The sequence below is a fragment of the Siniperca chuatsi genome, linkage group LG4 (assembly GCF_020085105.1).
Source record: "Siniperca chuatsi isolate FFG_IHB_CAS linkage group LG4, ASM2008510v1, whole genome shotgun sequence".
Taxonomy (NCBI): Eukaryota; Metazoa; Chordata; class Actinopteri; order Centrarchiformes; family Sinipercidae; genus Siniperca; species Siniperca chuatsi.
Genome location: NC_058045.1, coordinates 24,040,521 through 24,058,850, shown reverse-complemented (window position 1 = coordinate 24,058,850; position 18,330 = coordinate 24,040,521). Strand labels below are relative to the sequence as shown.

The following is an 18,330-nucleotide window of genomic DNA, read 5'->3' as shown; positions in this document are numbered from 1 at the left end:
GTCAGTAAGATTGTCTGTGGGGAATTGGGATTTTTTATTCCGGTGTTTACCCGTATTTGGTGGCCCATCAGACTCTGTGACCTGCAGTGTTGGAAGAAATTGCCTACTCAGACCCTTCACTACTTCAGTGAAAGTATCAATATCACATTGTGGTACTGATACTTTGGATCTGAGTAGCCTACTTCTTCCAAAACTCCCACTTTACAAATTGCCTGTAACTCCAACAACCATTGAACAATGGCACCATCTAGTGGATAAAATCCAAGATAGAAGTTCTGCCAGAAACATTGTTAAATTAGGACCTGGATCATTTGATTTTTTTTTTTTTTTTTTTTTGACTAATAAGCTATAAAAAAAAATTCTGACTTGCCTTTTATTAAGCAGCACAAACACAATGAATTGTGGGGTCTAAATATTTAAATGTAACATTGATTATGTTTTTACATTTATTCGAGTTAATGATTTAAGTATAGCTTCACCTTCTAAAATATGACTGATAATTCTTGGAATACAATTGACTAGCCGATAGGCCATAAAATGATGCTGTATTATTGTATTACAGATATCAAGGACAACTTTAAATGTTAGTCTCCCCTCTTTATTTGGTTAACTTGTGAATTTTTTTTCTTTTTTGTTGTTGCAGTATCCTGGGTCTGATGGAGAGACTTGTTGGTCAAGGAACGGATATCATGTGAAATCTGATTATCACTCATTTCATCAGCCTTGGAAGCATAAAATCTGTGCAGAAGAGGGATAAAATCCCATTATTTGTTCCTGTGTGATTGCCGCCTGTCTCTTCTCAGTGTGTCTGTGTCTATTTATTTTGGATGTGCAGAAGTTGATTTTTTTTTTTTAGAACGTGACAAAGATATTAATTCTCTGAAGAGATATGCGACTTTGTGCATGTTATTACTGTTATTTATCACAATATACCTCCATGTGTCTTGGATCTGACAGGACATTGTTTTTGTGTAACTGTAAGTACCTTGAGGTAAACCACTGAGTGATGAATTGCACACAGTACGACTAGCTAGTAGCTTTCTACAAGCAGTATCCGGGGACTGATGGAGAGACTTCTTGGTCATTTAGACCAAATGACAGTGATATGTTATTGTGTAGCTGAGGAGTCCCTCTGTATGGTATTATTTTACCATATAATGCCTCTGTGTGTCATATTTTCTCATACACACTGTATTTTTCCTCTTTTGAAGCGGAGACAAGAAGTGTAACATTTTGTTTAGTTAAAGAAGGCCAAAGCTGTACAATAAGCTACATCTTCCTCCTATACTTCAACAAAGCTTATTTACAACAAATTAGATTTTTACCTTGTGACCTGTGATGGGACGGCCCCTGCCTATATAAGGAGCGGATATCACGTGAAATCTGATTATCACTCATTTCATCAGCCATGGAAGCATAAAATCTGTGCAGAAGAGGGATAAAATCCCATTATTTGTTCCTGTGTGATTGCCGCCTGTCTCTTCTCAGTGTGTCTGTGTCTACTGACCTGCATTGTAACTAGGACCACGTCTCTATGGAGCCATGAACTTATTTTTCTGTATTTATTTATTAAAATGGATTAAATCAACAGGATGAATGTGTGCACTGTGCTGATTTTCTAGATAATGTGAACATGGACACGGTACGCTGTAGTTTCTCCCCCACACATTGGAAACTAAATATTCCCTTCTTGACAAGGCCGGATTACCAATCAGGCAACTGGGGCCCCGAACCCCCAGGGAACCCTAAATCCCCACAGTAATTGTATGTCAATAAATTGCATGTGTTTGAAAATGACAGAGAACTGTAACAAACTAGCTTTGCTTGGACAATGACTTGATCGATTATCAAAATAAAATTGCTGATTAATTTTCTGTTGATTGATTAATCCACTAATCATTTCAGCTCTAGTAATGTAACTAGTAACTGTAGCTGTCAAATAAATGTAGTGGAGTAAAAAGTACAATATTTCCCTCAAATGTAATGGAGTAGAAGCATAAAGGAGCATAAATTAAAATACTCATGTACCTCAAAATTGTAAGCACAGCTCTGGAGTAAATGTACTTAGTTACAGCAGTGGGTTGGAAAGGCTGAATACTTTCACCCACTAACTCTTCATAAACAGCAGACACACAACCAACCAGTTTCCTTCTGTGGGTTTATTGTGGGACAACCAGCAAACATTGTCACCTCTGTTTCTGACCTGAAATCTTGATCCTGGAACCAGATTGTCTAAAAGTTTATCTTCACTAACTCGTCACAGCACTTCAGAACAGAGCACACGTGCACACACATACACAGACACAGACACACACACCCTGGTTTATATTTAGTGTCAGTGGTGCACACATACAGCTGCAGCCACTTGAGGAAGTCTCACCATCCATCTGCATCTTTACGGAATCAGTCCCTCTGCAGCCACCAGGGCTTGTGAAAAGCTGCATGTGGAATAAAATGGGAAGTGTATAGTGCCTCCTGGTGGCTGTAAAGAATACTAACTCCTAAAAACAATAACTTATACAGTGAACAATACACCACTGTTAGAAGTAAGAAATGGTGGACTTCCCCAGTGGATTCGTCTGCACATTCATTAAATAAAGTCCAATCTGCCAGCAGTGAAGAGTGAACAGTGAAATAACACTCTAGTATGACTGTAAAGTATCAGACTATAAAGTGAATTAGTTGTTGCAGCACCGTGAACTCAAGCAATCATTCTTAGAAACACACAACACACACAGACAAGTGAGTAAATAATGAAATCCACACATAAAAAAATAATAAATTTCTAATAGCAAAGCACAGAGTGGTTCTTTGGTAGCTCCCAATCACTTTCACTGCAAATCGAATCTCGGCACATAGTTTACTGTACTCATCTCATGTTACAGATGTCATGTGGTCTTATAACCATACAGTGATTATTTAAGGAGAGGACAGTATCATCAAGGGAGGGTACAAGTGCAACATTTTCTACTGACTGCTCAACCAGAAGCAAATGTCAAAGTGAATTTAGCACAATAACAGATAATAAACCCATTATTGTAGAACATTTAAAAAGAAATGTGTAAAATACTCCACTGTAAAATGCTTCACCTCTCTCTTCACCTCTCTCTAAAATCTTTTAACTGTCAGTTGACTGAGCACTAAACTAAGCTGGCACCTTACTTTTACTAAAAATACAGACTGCAAGTTTAAGATAAAAAATTACAAGCTGTTTTTTTCCATTTGATGGAGCCACGGACAAAAATTTAACGTTAAAAAAGTAATACGTTTTTTAAAATTAAAAATTAAAGAAATTAAAGCTGCAATAACTGATTTTTTTTTTTTTTGGCCACTTAGGCGCAACACAACAAGCTGTAAACCCAACATTAACATACCGTAAAGCTTCAATTAATAGCCCAGGCTTTTATTTGCTTCAATCACTAAACTCAACCTGCCTATACTTGGGACAGCCGTCTATATGGGACAGGCCTTTAATTCCTTTTGCACAAAACTCTTGCTCAGAAAATATGGGAAATACGGTAAATAATTAAGGAATGAAGGAATAAAGGAATTAACTTGACAATTGAATTGTGGAGAATCTAACCAATCTAACGATGTGTAGAATGTCCATATTGACAAAAGTTTTATATTTAAATATAAAACTTTTGTCAAACATTTATATTTGAATGCACGATTTAAGTAGCTTAGAACTAGCTCAAGCAGGCGACCGTGGTCTTTAAGAGGTTTTATACATCCAAAGAACTTCTATAAAAACCAGACCCAGCATCTGATTGAGACATGGATTTATTTGTCAAAACGTGTAACCACAAGGGACTCTGCGTTTAATTGGGGCTTGGCTTTTAATTGAAGTTTTACAGTATTATCCCCTTATAAAGTTGATATGGCTAACTTGTTAGCAATCAGTTGCTTATTTACACATCCAACAGACACAGAGCAATGTTAGCATTCATTTGGAGTCGTGTTTTTGGCCATCTGACAAATGTAGGTCCAATACTCACTCTCCATTTAGCTCTGTTATGGTCTCTACCAACTCCTGAGGGAAACATCTGTTTTCAGCTTTAATTACTGACTTTTATTAAATAATAAATGTATTTATTTGCTGCTTTTTGTCTTATGATAACCACTCCAATGATGATATTGTCCTCCTGAACACTAAATGTAGCTTAGGAGACAGCACCTCATCCCCCTCTAGAGAAAAAAACATTTTGTCAAATATTCTGTCTGTTTCTGAGCCTGCCAGTGATGTCAAATAATCAGGACAGCACAGGACTACAAAGCATCACCTTAATGCTTTGAAATGCAATCAGGACTCTTCAGAATGCAGCTTCTGGAAGAGATGAAAGAAAACTTGTCACACAAGTGAAGGAGAAAACCAAAATGCTAAATAATGAAATGTACGAGATTTAACCTGCTGTCTCAAGGCCTGCATGGATTTGTACTCAATATGCATTCTCTTTTTTCGGATCCAGTCCGGTTCATCAGGGATCAGTACCGCCAAAACTACCTTAACCAAGATCAGCACATGCTGCAAACACACACAGAGGTAAAAATATCAGGGGAACACAAACAGATGTAATTATATTGAATGTGACTCTCACTGATGACCTCTCCGTCCTCCTCCTTACCTCCACCAAAACAGCCAACAGCAGAATGTTTGTGCTGCTCATCCTGCCCTCCTGAAACAGCTCTTGAAACCATGGTGACAGCAGCAGCAGCCAGCAGTTGGTCACGACGGAGGCAAAACTCAGGACCTCAAATGCTATCTGAAACACAAGACAATGACATGAGCTGTTCTCTCATAACTGGCTGCGTGACATACTGGCTGCGTCTCATTTCTATTGTGCGCTGTGTTTTCTGCTGACCTGCCACACGCCCATGTTAGCCACAGGGGGGGAGAAGGGTTTGCGGAAGAGTTTGCAGATCTTGTAGGCATCTGATCGGATCTCCGTTAGGTTATTGATGAGCAGCAGCACGGCCGTCAGAGGATACACACAGGAGAAAAGACTCAAATACCCAAACTGCACCAGCAGCTCAATGTACTCTGCAAACAGGCCCTGTGACAAAACAAGAAGCTGTGTCATACACTGCCGGAGTCTATTCTAATCCGGTTTTGATATGCACTTTTTCTGAATACTGTACACTCACAGGGAAAGCAGGCAGGGTGCTTTGGTTCCTAAATTTGTCCTCCTCTGTATCATCTTTACTCTCTCTTCTATGGGGGGCGCTGATGAACCGGTCCACCAGGAAGGGTATGACCACCTCTGTCACCTGGTTGACCAGCTGGGCCACTATCAGTAAAGATGCTAGACGCTTTAGACAAAGAGAATATGAGAATTGATTGTCACTCAGGAACTTTTTAATTAATTTATTTTTTGGTCACACTTCAACTTTGCACTCATTCTGAAAGGGGCACCCCACCGATTTTACACCTGCAGATCAGTTTACTCGTTATGCAGGGTACTACTGCTTATTTCTGGTTCCAGACCTCTGAATTGCCGCCCATATCTCAGATTTGTCAAGCAATCCGAATATGCCTAGCGTTGTGCTCAGTGACAGCTGTTTCTGCTGGTTGGAGACATAATTGACACATCAAAGCTTTGTAGACGGGATTAAAAGTGGGAATGTCATCTTCCTACATAGCTAGCTAGCTAGCAACATCCAGGAAAATTGTGAACGACATTGACACAGCTGTCAACTTACAGAAATAAATCAACATATATCTTTGATGTACTGTATGTAAAAATGAAAAAAATATGAATTCCTCCCAGCAACCGCAACGCTAGCTTTCATGTCAGCTAAAAAAGCCTGTGTTACAAACAAGGTGAGTGCTGTTAGAAAGACATCAGCAGGGAGGGTCTACTGAAAGGTGCAATCCAGTTGCATTATGGGAATTGTAGGATTCAGTATTTTTGGATCTTGACCCACATTAGGCATAAAGATCAGGATATCTTGGCCTCTGATTCATTAATTTTTTTAAATCTGTCTCACGCCCCAAGTTTTTTAGAAATGCATTACTAAATCACTGGAGTGGTTGAAGACACAACTCTTTACTGAGACCAGTGGAAGATTTGCAGAGTTCAACTGTTACCTTTCGAAGCAAAGGCACATCCTGCTTGAAGAAGGCGATGTGGAAGAGCACTGCAAAGTAGTTGAAGAAGGTGAACTGGGGGAAGAAGGAAAAGAGCCTGGTGAAAGAGCCTGTTGGGCTAAGAGGATGTAAGAGCTAATGGTTGGAGAGGAGAGGAGGAACTGACCACCAAGACTTTGGCTGTCAGATGGTTCTCGAAGGCAGACTCCTCTCTGTGGTTCTCTAAAGAGAAATATAAGGTTAATTAATGGCTAATCATAAGCATTATGAACAGTAGTGTTGGTAAGGTTGCATAACCTGATCAGCTAAACAACCATTTTCTATTCTCTTTTTTCTCTTTGTGTCCCTGTCTCCCTCCCATAACCCTTTTCCACACATGACTGAATCTTTGCCACAAATTCTTCAGTGCTTCTCAGCATCAGTATCAGACAAATATTATTGCCACTGTATTCATAAATGTATGATTCTTCATTCCCCCCATGGCATCCCTTCCTTCTCACTTACCATATTCAGTCAGAGACTGTGCCACCTTCTTGTAAGCAGTCGCTAGCATGTTTGTATAGACGATGTGAAGCACTGAGGGCATGTAGAGCAAAGTCTGCGACATCAGGGAGTCCCAGTCTTTGTGTAGCTGTTGCACCTGGGCCTCCCCCCAGTAGAAACAAAGCATACCCAGGACCACCAACCCTGCAGGAAGAGACGTGACAAGGCAGGAGACATGAGGACGGAGGCATGGCTGAAAAGAAGTTTTACAATTTTAGCAAAGTATACTTTTCTGCATCTAAGTGCTTTCACATGTTTCACACTCTAATGTATCACTTCATCCTTAGTTGACATTAACTTGATGTTTCACAGCAGACCTTTGGAAAATGTCACTGATACTTCTTTTACTTGAGTTATCAAATAAAGCAACTAATGAATATCATGGTACCTTTTAGCTCATTAATGTGAACTGATGAATTCAAGTTCTACCTAGAAACAGCCCCACAACTGGGACTGACACCAGTGCCATACGCAGGTTCCTCTGCCATTCAGGAAAGAGTGGCTCCACACGACCTGTCACAGGGTTGACCCCGACGTCGCCGTGGAAACCGGGCCGGGGCTCTGCAAAGCGTTCTGAAAGGTGCAGGGTCCCCCAACGGTAGGACAGGGAGGAGCTCCGACGCTTCCACAGCTCCAAAAACACTGTGGACCAGAGCATGCTGAACACCGCCTGGATCATGTGACCGCTGACAGCTGATCCTGAGTCATCTTCAAAACTTGTTACTCCTGAGCCAGAGACTGACTCCTCCATCTCCTTCGGAACCTTACCTGTGATGGGCAAGAAGAACTTCGTGTCCAGTTTGTTTGTTTTTCAACTTATAGCTGCACTCAGTGCAATGGACAAAATTAGAATTGGACACAACCCAGATGTGGTAAGACAGCTGAAAACATTTTGCGAATAAAGCGTGGTGTGCTGGAGTTGTGCAACATTATCTTTGATGGATTGACGCTCACACTGGTCTGTACCTCAACTATTTTACGCTAACACTCAACAAAATATTATAGTATTATAGCCTAATAGGGCCATTAGCCTGGCAGACCTTTGGTATTGTTGCAATCCTCTCTTGTCCCTTTGTTATCTTTTGGTGTAAAGCATCGCACACTGGCCAGTGAAAATGAGCATGCTGTTGGCAGTTAACTAACATAGTTTCCTGATTTCTCAGTATTCAGAAAACTAAAGCTCAAACAGCTGCTTCACCTTGTAATGTGTGCCGTTAACATTAAATAACTGCCTTGTGCAGCTTTAAGATATTTATCAAGGTGTGAAGCTTGCAAAACATTGTGCTGCGACAAGAAATTAATATGTCTCCATAATGGTAAAATTATGTTTTTGAGTGCTAAGTATGTCATCAATGCCTTACACGGTATACATAAACAAAATAAAATGATAAATCCACACACCTACCTGAGAAGTATGTGATGGACAGGCCCAGTATCGCGGGTGGGAGCAGAGACCAGGTGTAGAAATCAAGAAAGCTGAAGTAAAAAGCCACAGAGCTTCCAAAATACCCATTGACTGAATCTGGATAAAGCAGTAGATAGAGGTGTCTGGTGTAAGTGCATACACACTTCAATTGTCTTACAGGCAGAAAATAGAAGTTGTCACACACACAGCCATCTGTTGTGAATTCTAACTCCTCTCAGGAGTGACACAAGCATGAAAAATAAGACTGTGACCATATTTGCATCAGTTTCTGCATGTGTGTGTGCGTACAAGAAGTCATGTGGTTGTGTGTGTGTGTGTGTGTGTGTTGTATTTCCTACCCAGGGGCTGAGCCAGCTGATTCCCAGAGTACCAGGCTTCACTGAGATCCTTCAGTTTGCCCGGGTTGTGGAGGGGAAACATGTCCACAATAACACCAGCTGACCCAAGCTTTTGCCCTGCAACAACATTCAGTTTTACACACGACATCAAAGCAACACTTCGCCCCAGAGAGACTTGACAATATTGGTGAAAGAGAAGAGCGACAACTAATCCACACATATACAGTTACATACACACACACACTGAGGCTGATGCTGACTAAAGCAATTTCTTGATCGATTGTGAGCTGTGGTCAGGTAGATTGTCTTCACATTGCTCCAATAATACAGTATTTATCTTGATGGATATTTTTCCAGTGTGTGCATCCTGTCTAACCCATACTGATGTGAACACACAGTGAGAGGACTCACAGATGTTGTCTCGGTGTTGCAGTGTGTATCTGTCAGACAGGCCGGGTATTCTCAGGTCTCTCTGCGCCCTCAGACCATCTAACTCGTACTTCACTATATACTGCCGCTCCGCCAGGGTCAGGAACACCTCCATGTTGTCTGTCACACACATGAATAGAGACATATACATGGATATAGCCAGTGATGCATGTAGACAAACACAAACACACAAGAATGAAAAATACAGTTTTTAAAAGAACAAGACCAAGAGTCTACAGCCATGCTAGCAGCTCTGTGAGGCTGTACTTAGGCACAGTGTTGCTTTGAGCTAAATGCTAACAGTAGCATGCTAACATGCTCACAATGACAACACTAACATGCAGATGTTTAGTATCATACATGCTACCATGTTACTGTATCATCTACGTTTGCATGCTAACATTGGCTAATTTGCACTAAACACAAAGTACAGCTGAGACTGATGGGTTTATCGTTAGTTTGGCAGGTATTTGGTCATAAACCAAAGAATTGGACAATTGAAATTTTGACCAGATGATGGCACTAGAGGTAAAGTCAGGGGATCAACAAAGTTATTACAATTCATTCTGTGGTGGACATGAATGTCTTTACCCAATTCCATTGCAATCCATCCAATAGGTGTTGAGATATTTCAGTCAGTGGTGGACCGACACACCGCTAGCATGGCTAAAAACATCCTACAATATTGATTGTGAAGGTTGAAGGCATCAGGCCCTTGGTGGGATGTACCGAACATCATATTAATAAAAGTGGGGATTTTGTCCAGAAAATTAAGGACTTGAAAGTGCTCCATTCACAGAGACTGGTACCCTTGCTGTCAGTTTACTGGTTACCAGCATCCCTACTGAGACAGAGGTGGAGGTCATTAATCTAACACGCTCCTTTATCCAACATAAAATCACCCCACAAATCAAGTTCACTAGAAAGCAGGAAGAGGTCAGTAAGCGGCCATTCCCAGACACCTTTGTTTATGTGAAGGTTAATGAGAGCTTAAAGACCACAGTATAAAAAGGAAACCCCCACACACAGACTAATAGCCTAATTAACTCCAACCAAAAGATCAACGGTGAGGACCCTCCTACACAGAGCACAACATCTTGTCAGTGAGGGGGACGATAGAGAGAGGGAGGTGTATGCATGTCTGGCTGGCACTCCTAGCTAACAGGTACACAGAGTGGCGTAAGACCAAGATGGACACTGCTAAATCAACAGGGACCAACAGAAGCCTCCCAGTGGGACTCCCTTACGTGGCTGGACTGTCATAACATCTGGCCAGAGATTATGAGTCACGAGGAGTTAGCAACCATTCAACACTAAATCTCTGTTGGTATACCCAAAAGACAAGTGGAAATTTTTCCATCCCTAACAGATAGAGGCTTTTTAGCAGACAGAAATCTGAGCATCTGTTTAAGTAAACATTGAGAAACTAAAACTTTACCTGATGCCCTTTATGTTGTAAATGTATTAAATAACTAACATACACACTCTCTCTCATGATCTGGTTTCAACATGTGTGTTCATGAATACATTCAAAGCTCCACTACTATACCTGAATCTTTAAAGTTGTCTCTGTCGTTGTAGGAGAAGGCTTCCATGTCCTCGTTGCGGTAAGTCTTACATAGTCCCAACTCTTCAGTCGCTCTAAGTAACGTACAGCGTGGGGCGGAGACCATGATGATGTCACCACTGGCATCCATGCCCGGGTGGGCCAGTAATGCAGCACCTAGGGTGAGTAAGTGGAGCAAAGAAGGACTATTGAAACTCTTATTTTGTCATTTGTGACCAAAATGGAGGAAATTAGGGATCTCTTCGTGGTTAGTATGGAGAGGAGGGAGAATTACAGCAACCAAAAACTGTTTCGATGTATATATATTGCATGTGAGTTTTAAAGTTGAAAAATGTGTACTTGTCGTTAATACATTGAGCTGGTCACATTCTTTCAATAGGAAGAAACCTTGTTTCAGTAGTTGATATATTAACCAAACATGCAGGCAGTAGTAGAGATTTGGCACGTGGAAGTTTGCCTTTAGGGTTTGCTGGCAGAAAGACTTGCTGCCTTTGTTTTTTCCTAAGCCTAACCAAGTAGTAAGGCTTTCTGGCAGAAAACCCTGAGGGCAAACTTCTCCCATGTGCGTATTTGAGCTTCATGATAGATAGGTAACTGATGGGGTTTTGCATGATTTGGGCGTGATTTGCTGAAAAAACAAGGAGTTCGGTTTTGGCTAGGTTGAGATTTATGTGTTGATGTGACATTCAACTGGACAAAATTAGATGCTTGTCTTTATCTGTTTGTTAGAAAAAGAAAAATAATGTTGTAAATGGCTACATTTATATAGCGCATTTATCCAAAGCGCTTTACAAGGTTTTTGCCACTCATTCACCCTTTCCCGCACACGTTCACACACTGACGGCAGGAAGCTACCACGCAGGGTGCTGGACAACCATCAGCAGCAATTTGGGGTTCAGTGTCTTGCCCAAGGACAATTCGACATGTGGACAGGAGGAGGTGGGGATTGAACATGTGATCAGTGGACAACCCAGTCTACGTCCTGAGCCCACCCGTCCTGTAATGCTGAGTGTCATCAGCAAAGAAATGCTAATGATAGAACAGGAGCACAAATGTGGAGTGTATTGTATCATGGTCAAAACAAAAAACTCTGTCCATGATATGTGATGCAAAAGTTAAAAAGGTGAATATGCAGCACTAAACAAATCTAAGAGCTAAGTCTAGAAGAGGAACTGCAGATAGTGCTGCTCCAGTGGTGTTGATTTAATCAATGAATCAATGATAGCAAGAAGTGGTTGCATACAGAAAAAGATAAGAAAAAGAAAATTAATGTCTGTTGGCAGGGTAGTTGCTTATGTGGTTTGGCAGAAAGGGAACGCAGAAAAAGAAAGAGCAGCACGTCATTTTAAGAAGATCTATCAAATGGGTGAAGATAAACAGTAATGTGAAATGCAGGTTATTAAACAGAAGTAGCCTAACTTTGGGGTTTTTAAGTTTGGGGTTTTGTCCTGTTTCCTGTCTTATTTTGTAATGTACTCCTCTCCTTGTGTGTCTTGTGGTTTTACTTCCTGTCTTTGTTTGCTTTCCCTCCAGGTTAGATTGTTTGCCCCGCCTTGATTAATTGCACCTGTGTCTCGTTGTCTTCCCTCCCTAAGTGTATTTAGTCTGGATTTTTTTCCTTTGTTCAGTGTCAGTTCATCTTCATCAGTTGTGTGTCAAGTGTTTCAGCTCTTTGCCAGTGTTTCAGCTCTTTGCCAGTGTTTCCTTGGCTATTTACTGTGTACCTTGGATTTTGTTTATTACCTGCTCCTAGTCGGATTTGTTTGCTTGTCTTGGACTGCCATCCGGATTTGGACCTCTGCCTGCCTGACTACCCATGTAAGCCTTTCCCTGTAATAAATCTATGAACTGCATCTGCTCTGCCTCTGAGTCTGCATTTGGGTCCTATTTCTTGTGTTCCCTGCTCTCTTGAGTAACATTCATCACGACAGTATTACATTCTGTCGTGTTAACTTTGCACTCACAATCTCTGTTGTAGATTCTGAATATATGGAACAAAAAGTAATTAATACTGCAGATGAATTTCTCAGTTGACTTTTTTTGTTTTTAAAGCTTTAGGAGGCTTGCTCTTATGTTTTCCTCTACAACAACAGAAGTGGTGAGTGTAGAGTTAGCATGACCCATAATCAGAAAAGCCAGAATGACGAGAATAAGACACTGAAAAGGGGCTGGAAGCACATCTACTCTTTCTCCCTCATTTATAAATTCTGGATCTTTGAATGCCCCACCCACCACCGCTGCGTGTTAAGTTGGCCAGTGAGAACATGGATGTGGGTGAGATCCATCCATCCATGGTGAGTGTGGTGTGCATCAAGATGGACAGAGTTAAAGGACATTTCAGAGATTCAGGAGTCTATTGTGCACCAAAATCGGTGACTAGCAAACATATCTGAATGGTAAGTGTAGTAAGGATCTTTTATTTCTTTGTTTGTTAGCATGTAAGTGACAGTGACTGATACAGCTTTAGTGGTTGTGAAATATACAATATCTATGATGTTACATTGTTATTACGTATTGTAGTAGATAGTGGAAGGAAGCTCCAGGGTCCGATCCCAAAACTGCATACTACCATGTTTGCTGTCAAAACCTTCACTACATTAACTTAAAACTGTCGCTCTGTACTGACACTCTGCTGGAGGTTTCAGGTTTCTTTGCTGTTGAAATTTGCTTTCGAATTTGTGATGTCCCAAATCTAGCTTGCCCGGAGTATGTCTAAATCTCAGATTTTAGGGAAGTGTACAGACATCTCCCCCTTCAGTGGAGGAATGTCAAAACACCTCTCCAGTGACAAACTTTGCACAGATATAAGTCAGTAGTCACAAGTCAAGGTCTGACATTTTAGGGGACATAAACATAACACATTGAGTGGACGGGTACTTTAAGGGTTGTTAAAATCATCTTAAATTGTACATATAATACTGTATGTTCTGTATTGCCTTGTTCCAACTCTTCATTGCAATTATGATGTTTACTCTGAGTGACATATTCAAACCCCACACTATGTTTTTCATCAATGATACCTGACATGATGATTCAATCTGACATATTTGGTGTCTTTGGAAACTTTGGGATCTCCACTACAATTCTAAACAAAGTTCTGTGGGGTTTAACATTTTTGGCAGCACAGTATTGTTTAATGACTGGTCCAACAGTGTAAAATAAAAATAGACAAGTGATCATCAACCAGTAAACCCACTTGGTACTTGACACTTAGTTTATCTTATACTTATACCGACATGATACTTAATTTATTTCTGACCTGTTTTATAATGTTTATAGTGTATATCGTTTTCTAGTACTTTCTCCTGTGTGCACAGACGAAAAGACGAGCTACTGTAACAGAGTTTCCCTACAGGGATCAAAGTATTTCTGATTCTGATCTAAGAAATTTCCACCAAGGAGAGATGAATAGATAGACCTCCTCAGAGACTGTAATGATCAAGTGAAACAATATGGCTACTCTTATTACACAAAAAATGAATTATTCATTCACACATAAATAAAGTAGTTTGAATATTGAAATTAGGTGCTTATCTGCAAGGACATACATGCGGACATAGCTGCAGAAAACAAGTATGCTCTTTTTTTTTCCCCCTCTCTGTCCTGGTTAAATATATACCACTCCTGGCTTACATTTACCAAGGAATCATTTAACTATATTCATCTACATTGCCAAATGGCATGCAAATTCAATCAAATGTTAAAATGTTAGACATTCCCGGCAATGCCTCTCCTGTGTCTGTTGATTGTAGACCTCAATGAGAGGCTCATAAATGTTTGACCTGTATGTTTCAAGGTTGCAATCAATGCAGACAGACAAGTGAATTCTACAGGACTCTTGCAGATCATCACTGTTATTCAAGCCCTCACCTCCATCTTTCTGAGGAATTCCAATCAGTCTGATGAGCCACCTTTTTGTCTCAGGGCGAACTTTCTGTCCAAGTTTCACCAGAACCAACGGCTCGACCCGCTCCGATACACAGCAGGGGCAACTAACTTTAGTCCAGCCTGGTCCAATAGTGGTGGCACTCGGTTTACTCAGGACCTTCTCTGCTGGAGTCTCATTCTCTGGCTGCTTTGCTGTTTCACTGCTGCTGCCAGTGCCACCTTCATCACCACCTGCCTTACTCATGGTGAGACTGAGAAGAAATGTTGACAAAAGAGTTTAGTTTAGTTTGCTATGTTGTGGTGTTGTGCTTGTCTTGGAGCTTTTATGTTCACCGTTTCCATCAGCATCATCTCCCAACAGGAGAGTTACTCTTCAAAGAACTACGACTGGTTTGGTGGAACTGAAAACAATCGAGGTTTATTGAACTTGAGCTTGTTTTTCCATATTTAGCCACGCTAGCATCATGGCTCTAGGGATGACAATATCAGTCTGTCGCTCCACATTGAAATATCTCAACTACTATTTTGTACAGACATTCATGGTCCCCAGAGGATAAAGCCTATTGACAATTTTCTAGCACCACCAAAAGGTTGACATTTTTGACTTTGTTAAACATCTCGACAACTATTGGATGGATTGCCATGAAATTTAGTTTAGACACTTAAATGATCCCTTAACATCTAGCACGATTATTAGGTCAAGGTTTCATTTTGTCCAGTTCTTTGGTCTATGAACAAATAACTGTAAAACTAATGGCATTACCATCAGCCTCAGCTGTACTTTGTGTTTAGTGCTAATTAACAAATGTTAGCATGCTAACACACTCAACTAAGATGGTGTCCATGGTAAACATTATACCATAACATCACAAACACCATGTTAGCATTGTAATTGTGAGCATATTAGCATGCTGATGTTAGCATTTAGTGCAAAACACTGCTGAGCTGTGTACAGCCTCAGACAGTATGTCTGTAGACTGCTAGTCTTGTTTTTACATGTTTTTTTCCACTTGACATTTTAGCTTAAAGGTAAAAGATCCAACAGTCTCACACTCATGCTGGTCCTAAAAGCTGAGAAATGCTCACAATGTAATATATATCATATAATCTTAACCTCTACAGTAAAAGCCCAGGTTTTGACAAAATGTCAGTGCAATATAAAAGAAATAGATGAAAATGTTGTTGAAGATTTGAGACACACTCAACCTGGACAGGAGGGCGTTTAGTCCACTGTCAGAATTTGGCCATGATCCTTTTACGAGCAGATTTAAAGTCATGAAGCTATGAAAAAACTGTTTTGTTAGAAAGAAGTCAGAACCTATCTACCTGTTTAAGGACTCTGTGAGCATGCAACCCACCACTACCAACCACTGAAATGTCCTTTCTGAGATGCTGCAATAGACTTTTATAATCCATCATTTACATATTTGAGTGCAGTCATATGTTGACAGTTATGATTTTCATCTGTCATTACTCCATTTGCATTACTAGCTATTGCATTAAACATTAGACTGGTTATGGAGCTCTTAGATTTACATGTGAGACTGAACATGCAGCAATTTCAGGCATCATTTTCCAGTAATCTGCATGCTGTACTTTGTCATTGGCACGCTGTCTGTTATTTCAGCTAGAGATGGGAGGTTCGACTCTTTTTACTGACTCAAGTTTGTATGAGTCACTCACTAAAGAGAGTTGGGGTTTCAAGTCACTCAAGTCACCAAGTCACCCATAGCATGCGCACCAGAGACTTCCACTGGCCGAGCTGGCTAACTTCGGTTTAGCCCTCTGCTAACTTAAATGCTCTTCTAGACTTCCAAATGTTATCGGACCCGATGGATCAAATTCTGATAGCGAAACGAGTCATTTCGTGGGGATTGTGAGGCTAAAAAAAAATTATCCACCGTTTTACAGCAGCTCCTTTTCCCACGATTGTGTGCAAGAAGTCAGTCCCATATATCTGTGATCAGAACAATCAGAATCGAGCAGTAGTAAACTACTAAAATGGGACAAATTAAAATTCCCGGACGGTTACTGACTGTGGCATGGAACTTGTGAGTGATTCGTGTAGCCCGAGTCAGACCTTCAGCTCAAGGCAGGGAGAGAGAGTGTACTGAGATGAAACAAGCGCCAAAGTGGTTGCTTTTCTCACAGGGCTAGGTTTATACAGTAATTAACTTGATATATTAACTGTATTTGTGGAAATGTAAGAGTTGCACAATAGTGTGACTGACACATGGTCTTGTTTCATCTTCGCAGTTCGCACTTGCTAGTAGCATGTAGGAGGAGTGAGTCAGTGAACAAGTTAGTGGAGATGAGGACTTGTGACTCTCGAGACAGTAAAAAAAGAGTTGTTCGTTTCGAACAATTCACTCATGACTCACACATCACTAATTTTAGTTACTTGCTGCACCCTTCAGATATGAGTCTACACTAAATGACAAGGCAAGACTGATAGAGACACAGGGAGACAAAACTAAAAGTGGTACCATCCCTCCTATTGTGATGTTTAAACAGACAGTGAGAGAGAGACATACAGGGTGAGAGAGAGGATGAGTCAGGAAATAAAACACCTGTCAGAGCGTTGATGATGAGGGTCTGGTCTCCAGTCCTACAGCAGGCCCACAACTCCTCCAAACTCCTGTTTGAACACACACACACACACACACACACACACACACACACACACACACACACACACACACACACGTACAGATGAACATGAAGACAACAACATCTAATCAGTTTTCCTAAAAAGAAACCAGGAACAACACACTCTCACTCTCTGCACACACTTACCCAGCTGCAGTGTGTGGTTCGTCCCAGTTTTCTACCTATGTGTATATGCGTGTGTATATGGCAGGAATGCAGAGGAACTTCCTGAGACTGCAAGGTGTGGAGGGTTGCTTGGTTTATATTCAGGCTCCTCCCTCCTGCCTGCTCTCTGCTTTACTGCTGTTACTGCAGCCCAGGGTCCTACTGCTCCACCCACCTATGGTACCCTGGGTTAACTGTGCTAAAAACACAACACACCTAAAGATGCTCCAATTTGCTAATTAGCATTAAACACAAAGTACAACTGAGCCAGTTCCAACACCACTTGTTAGACTGACCTTTCAAGGGGTCAAGACCAATCAAGTGATGCTGCAGAGACATGAGACAAAGCGAGCCCCAAATGTGGGCATTTATTTACAGCTATGTACAGTGGCTGTTGCATACAGCAAAAAAATACCAGCAGCATTAACCAGGATATTATGTGGCATAGTCACAAATGACTGGAATGTAGCAGTTACCAGAGGCACTCCTTTCTAAAGGTCTCAATATATCCATACCTATCCTCTCAAAAGGCGTCAAAATGAGTGGCAATGGCTGTAATCGGGCTTTAGCTGCTCCCCTTCCAGAGGTAATCTGACACGTATCACAGGAGTTGCAAAACTGGAAAAGTTGGGTGTACATGCCTGGCCATGCAAAAATGGCTACTGACTCTGTGCAATGTTTGCCATGTGCCCTGCCCAAGTAACTGAATAACCTAGCTCCGTGACGGTGTGTCTGAGTGACTGGGTATAACTCTAAGGCCTCAATCTTGCCCTGATGCTGGTATAGGATCCTCAAGAAGAGTTCTTGAGGATGTAAGTAACATCCTCTAAACAGCATGCACTTCCCTTTTTGAACCCATCATCCTCTGACACTTTCTCAAACCACTGTTTAAGTGTAGGATCCTTTCCCTGCAGTAAACCTACATCAGGGAGATGATGTAGGTTCTCTGGAGCTGCCTCAGCTCAGCCTTGTAAAACGGTAGTTCCCTGAGGGTCTCCTTTGTACTCTGAGCCCTAATGTCAACATTACAGGACTTGGTCCCTGAGCCTTCCTCCAACTCAACCTTATAAGGTTCTGCACACTGAGATTCAGTGGGACTTTGGCGGACTTGTGTCAGGACATGTGATTTTGTGGATGTGAGTGTTGTACAAAATCCAACAAGGTGGGAACATCAAGTCCTAAAAGTCTGTCCTCCTATGGTCAAATAGACCTCAGCAGAAAAAACTTTTATGCATGC

At 41.1% G+C, this 18,330-nt stretch overlaps 1 protein-coding gene across 2 annotated transcripts in view; it reads right to left on the bottom strand.

Moving 5' to 3' along the window:
- LOC122875471 (anoctamin-10-like) overlaps nucleotides 1-17,234 on the bottom strand; it is a 38,127-nt gene extending 20,893 nt beyond the window's left edge. Inside the window, exons 1-16 of one of the 2 annotated variants that reach the window (XR_006377829.1) lie at nucleotides 17,076-17,234; nucleotides 16,850-16,917; nucleotides 14,262-14,530; nucleotides 10,374-10,547; nucleotides 8,807-8,944; nucleotides 8,396-8,512; nucleotides 8,037-8,153; nucleotides 7,061-7,399; nucleotides 6,593-6,775; nucleotides 6,255-6,310; nucleotides 6,089-6,163; nucleotides 5,146-5,310; nucleotides 4,863-5,054; nucleotides 4,626-4,763; nucleotides 4,409-4,525; nucleotides 3,091-4,327 (exon numbers count right to left, since the gene is read on the bottom strand). Coding sequence is in view for 1 of the 2 variants with exons in the window: in XM_044194634.1 (XP_044050569.1) it covers nucleotides 4,304-4,327; nucleotides 4,409-4,525; nucleotides 4,626-4,763; nucleotides 4,863-5,054; nucleotides 5,146-5,310; nucleotides 6,089-6,163; nucleotides 6,255-6,310; nucleotides 6,593-6,775; nucleotides 7,061-7,399; nucleotides 8,037-8,153; nucleotides 8,396-8,512; nucleotides 8,807-8,944; nucleotides 10,374-10,547; nucleotides 14,262-14,523 (2,097 nt within the window). In the remaining variant the exon portion in view is untranslated. Of the gene's footprint in view, nucleotides 1-2,141; nucleotides 4,328-4,408; nucleotides 4,526-4,625; nucleotides 4,764-4,862; nucleotides 5,055-5,145; nucleotides 5,311-6,088; nucleotides 6,164-6,254; nucleotides 6,311-6,592; nucleotides 6,776-7,060; nucleotides 7,400-8,036; nucleotides 8,154-8,395; nucleotides 8,513-8,806; nucleotides 8,945-10,373; nucleotides 10,548-14,261; nucleotides 14,531-16,849; nucleotides 16,918-17,075 lie in introns of those variants that run through there. The other variant, XM_044194634.1, reaches the window with a different exon arrangement.
- Nucleotides 17,235-18,330: the final 1,096 nt, after the last annotated feature.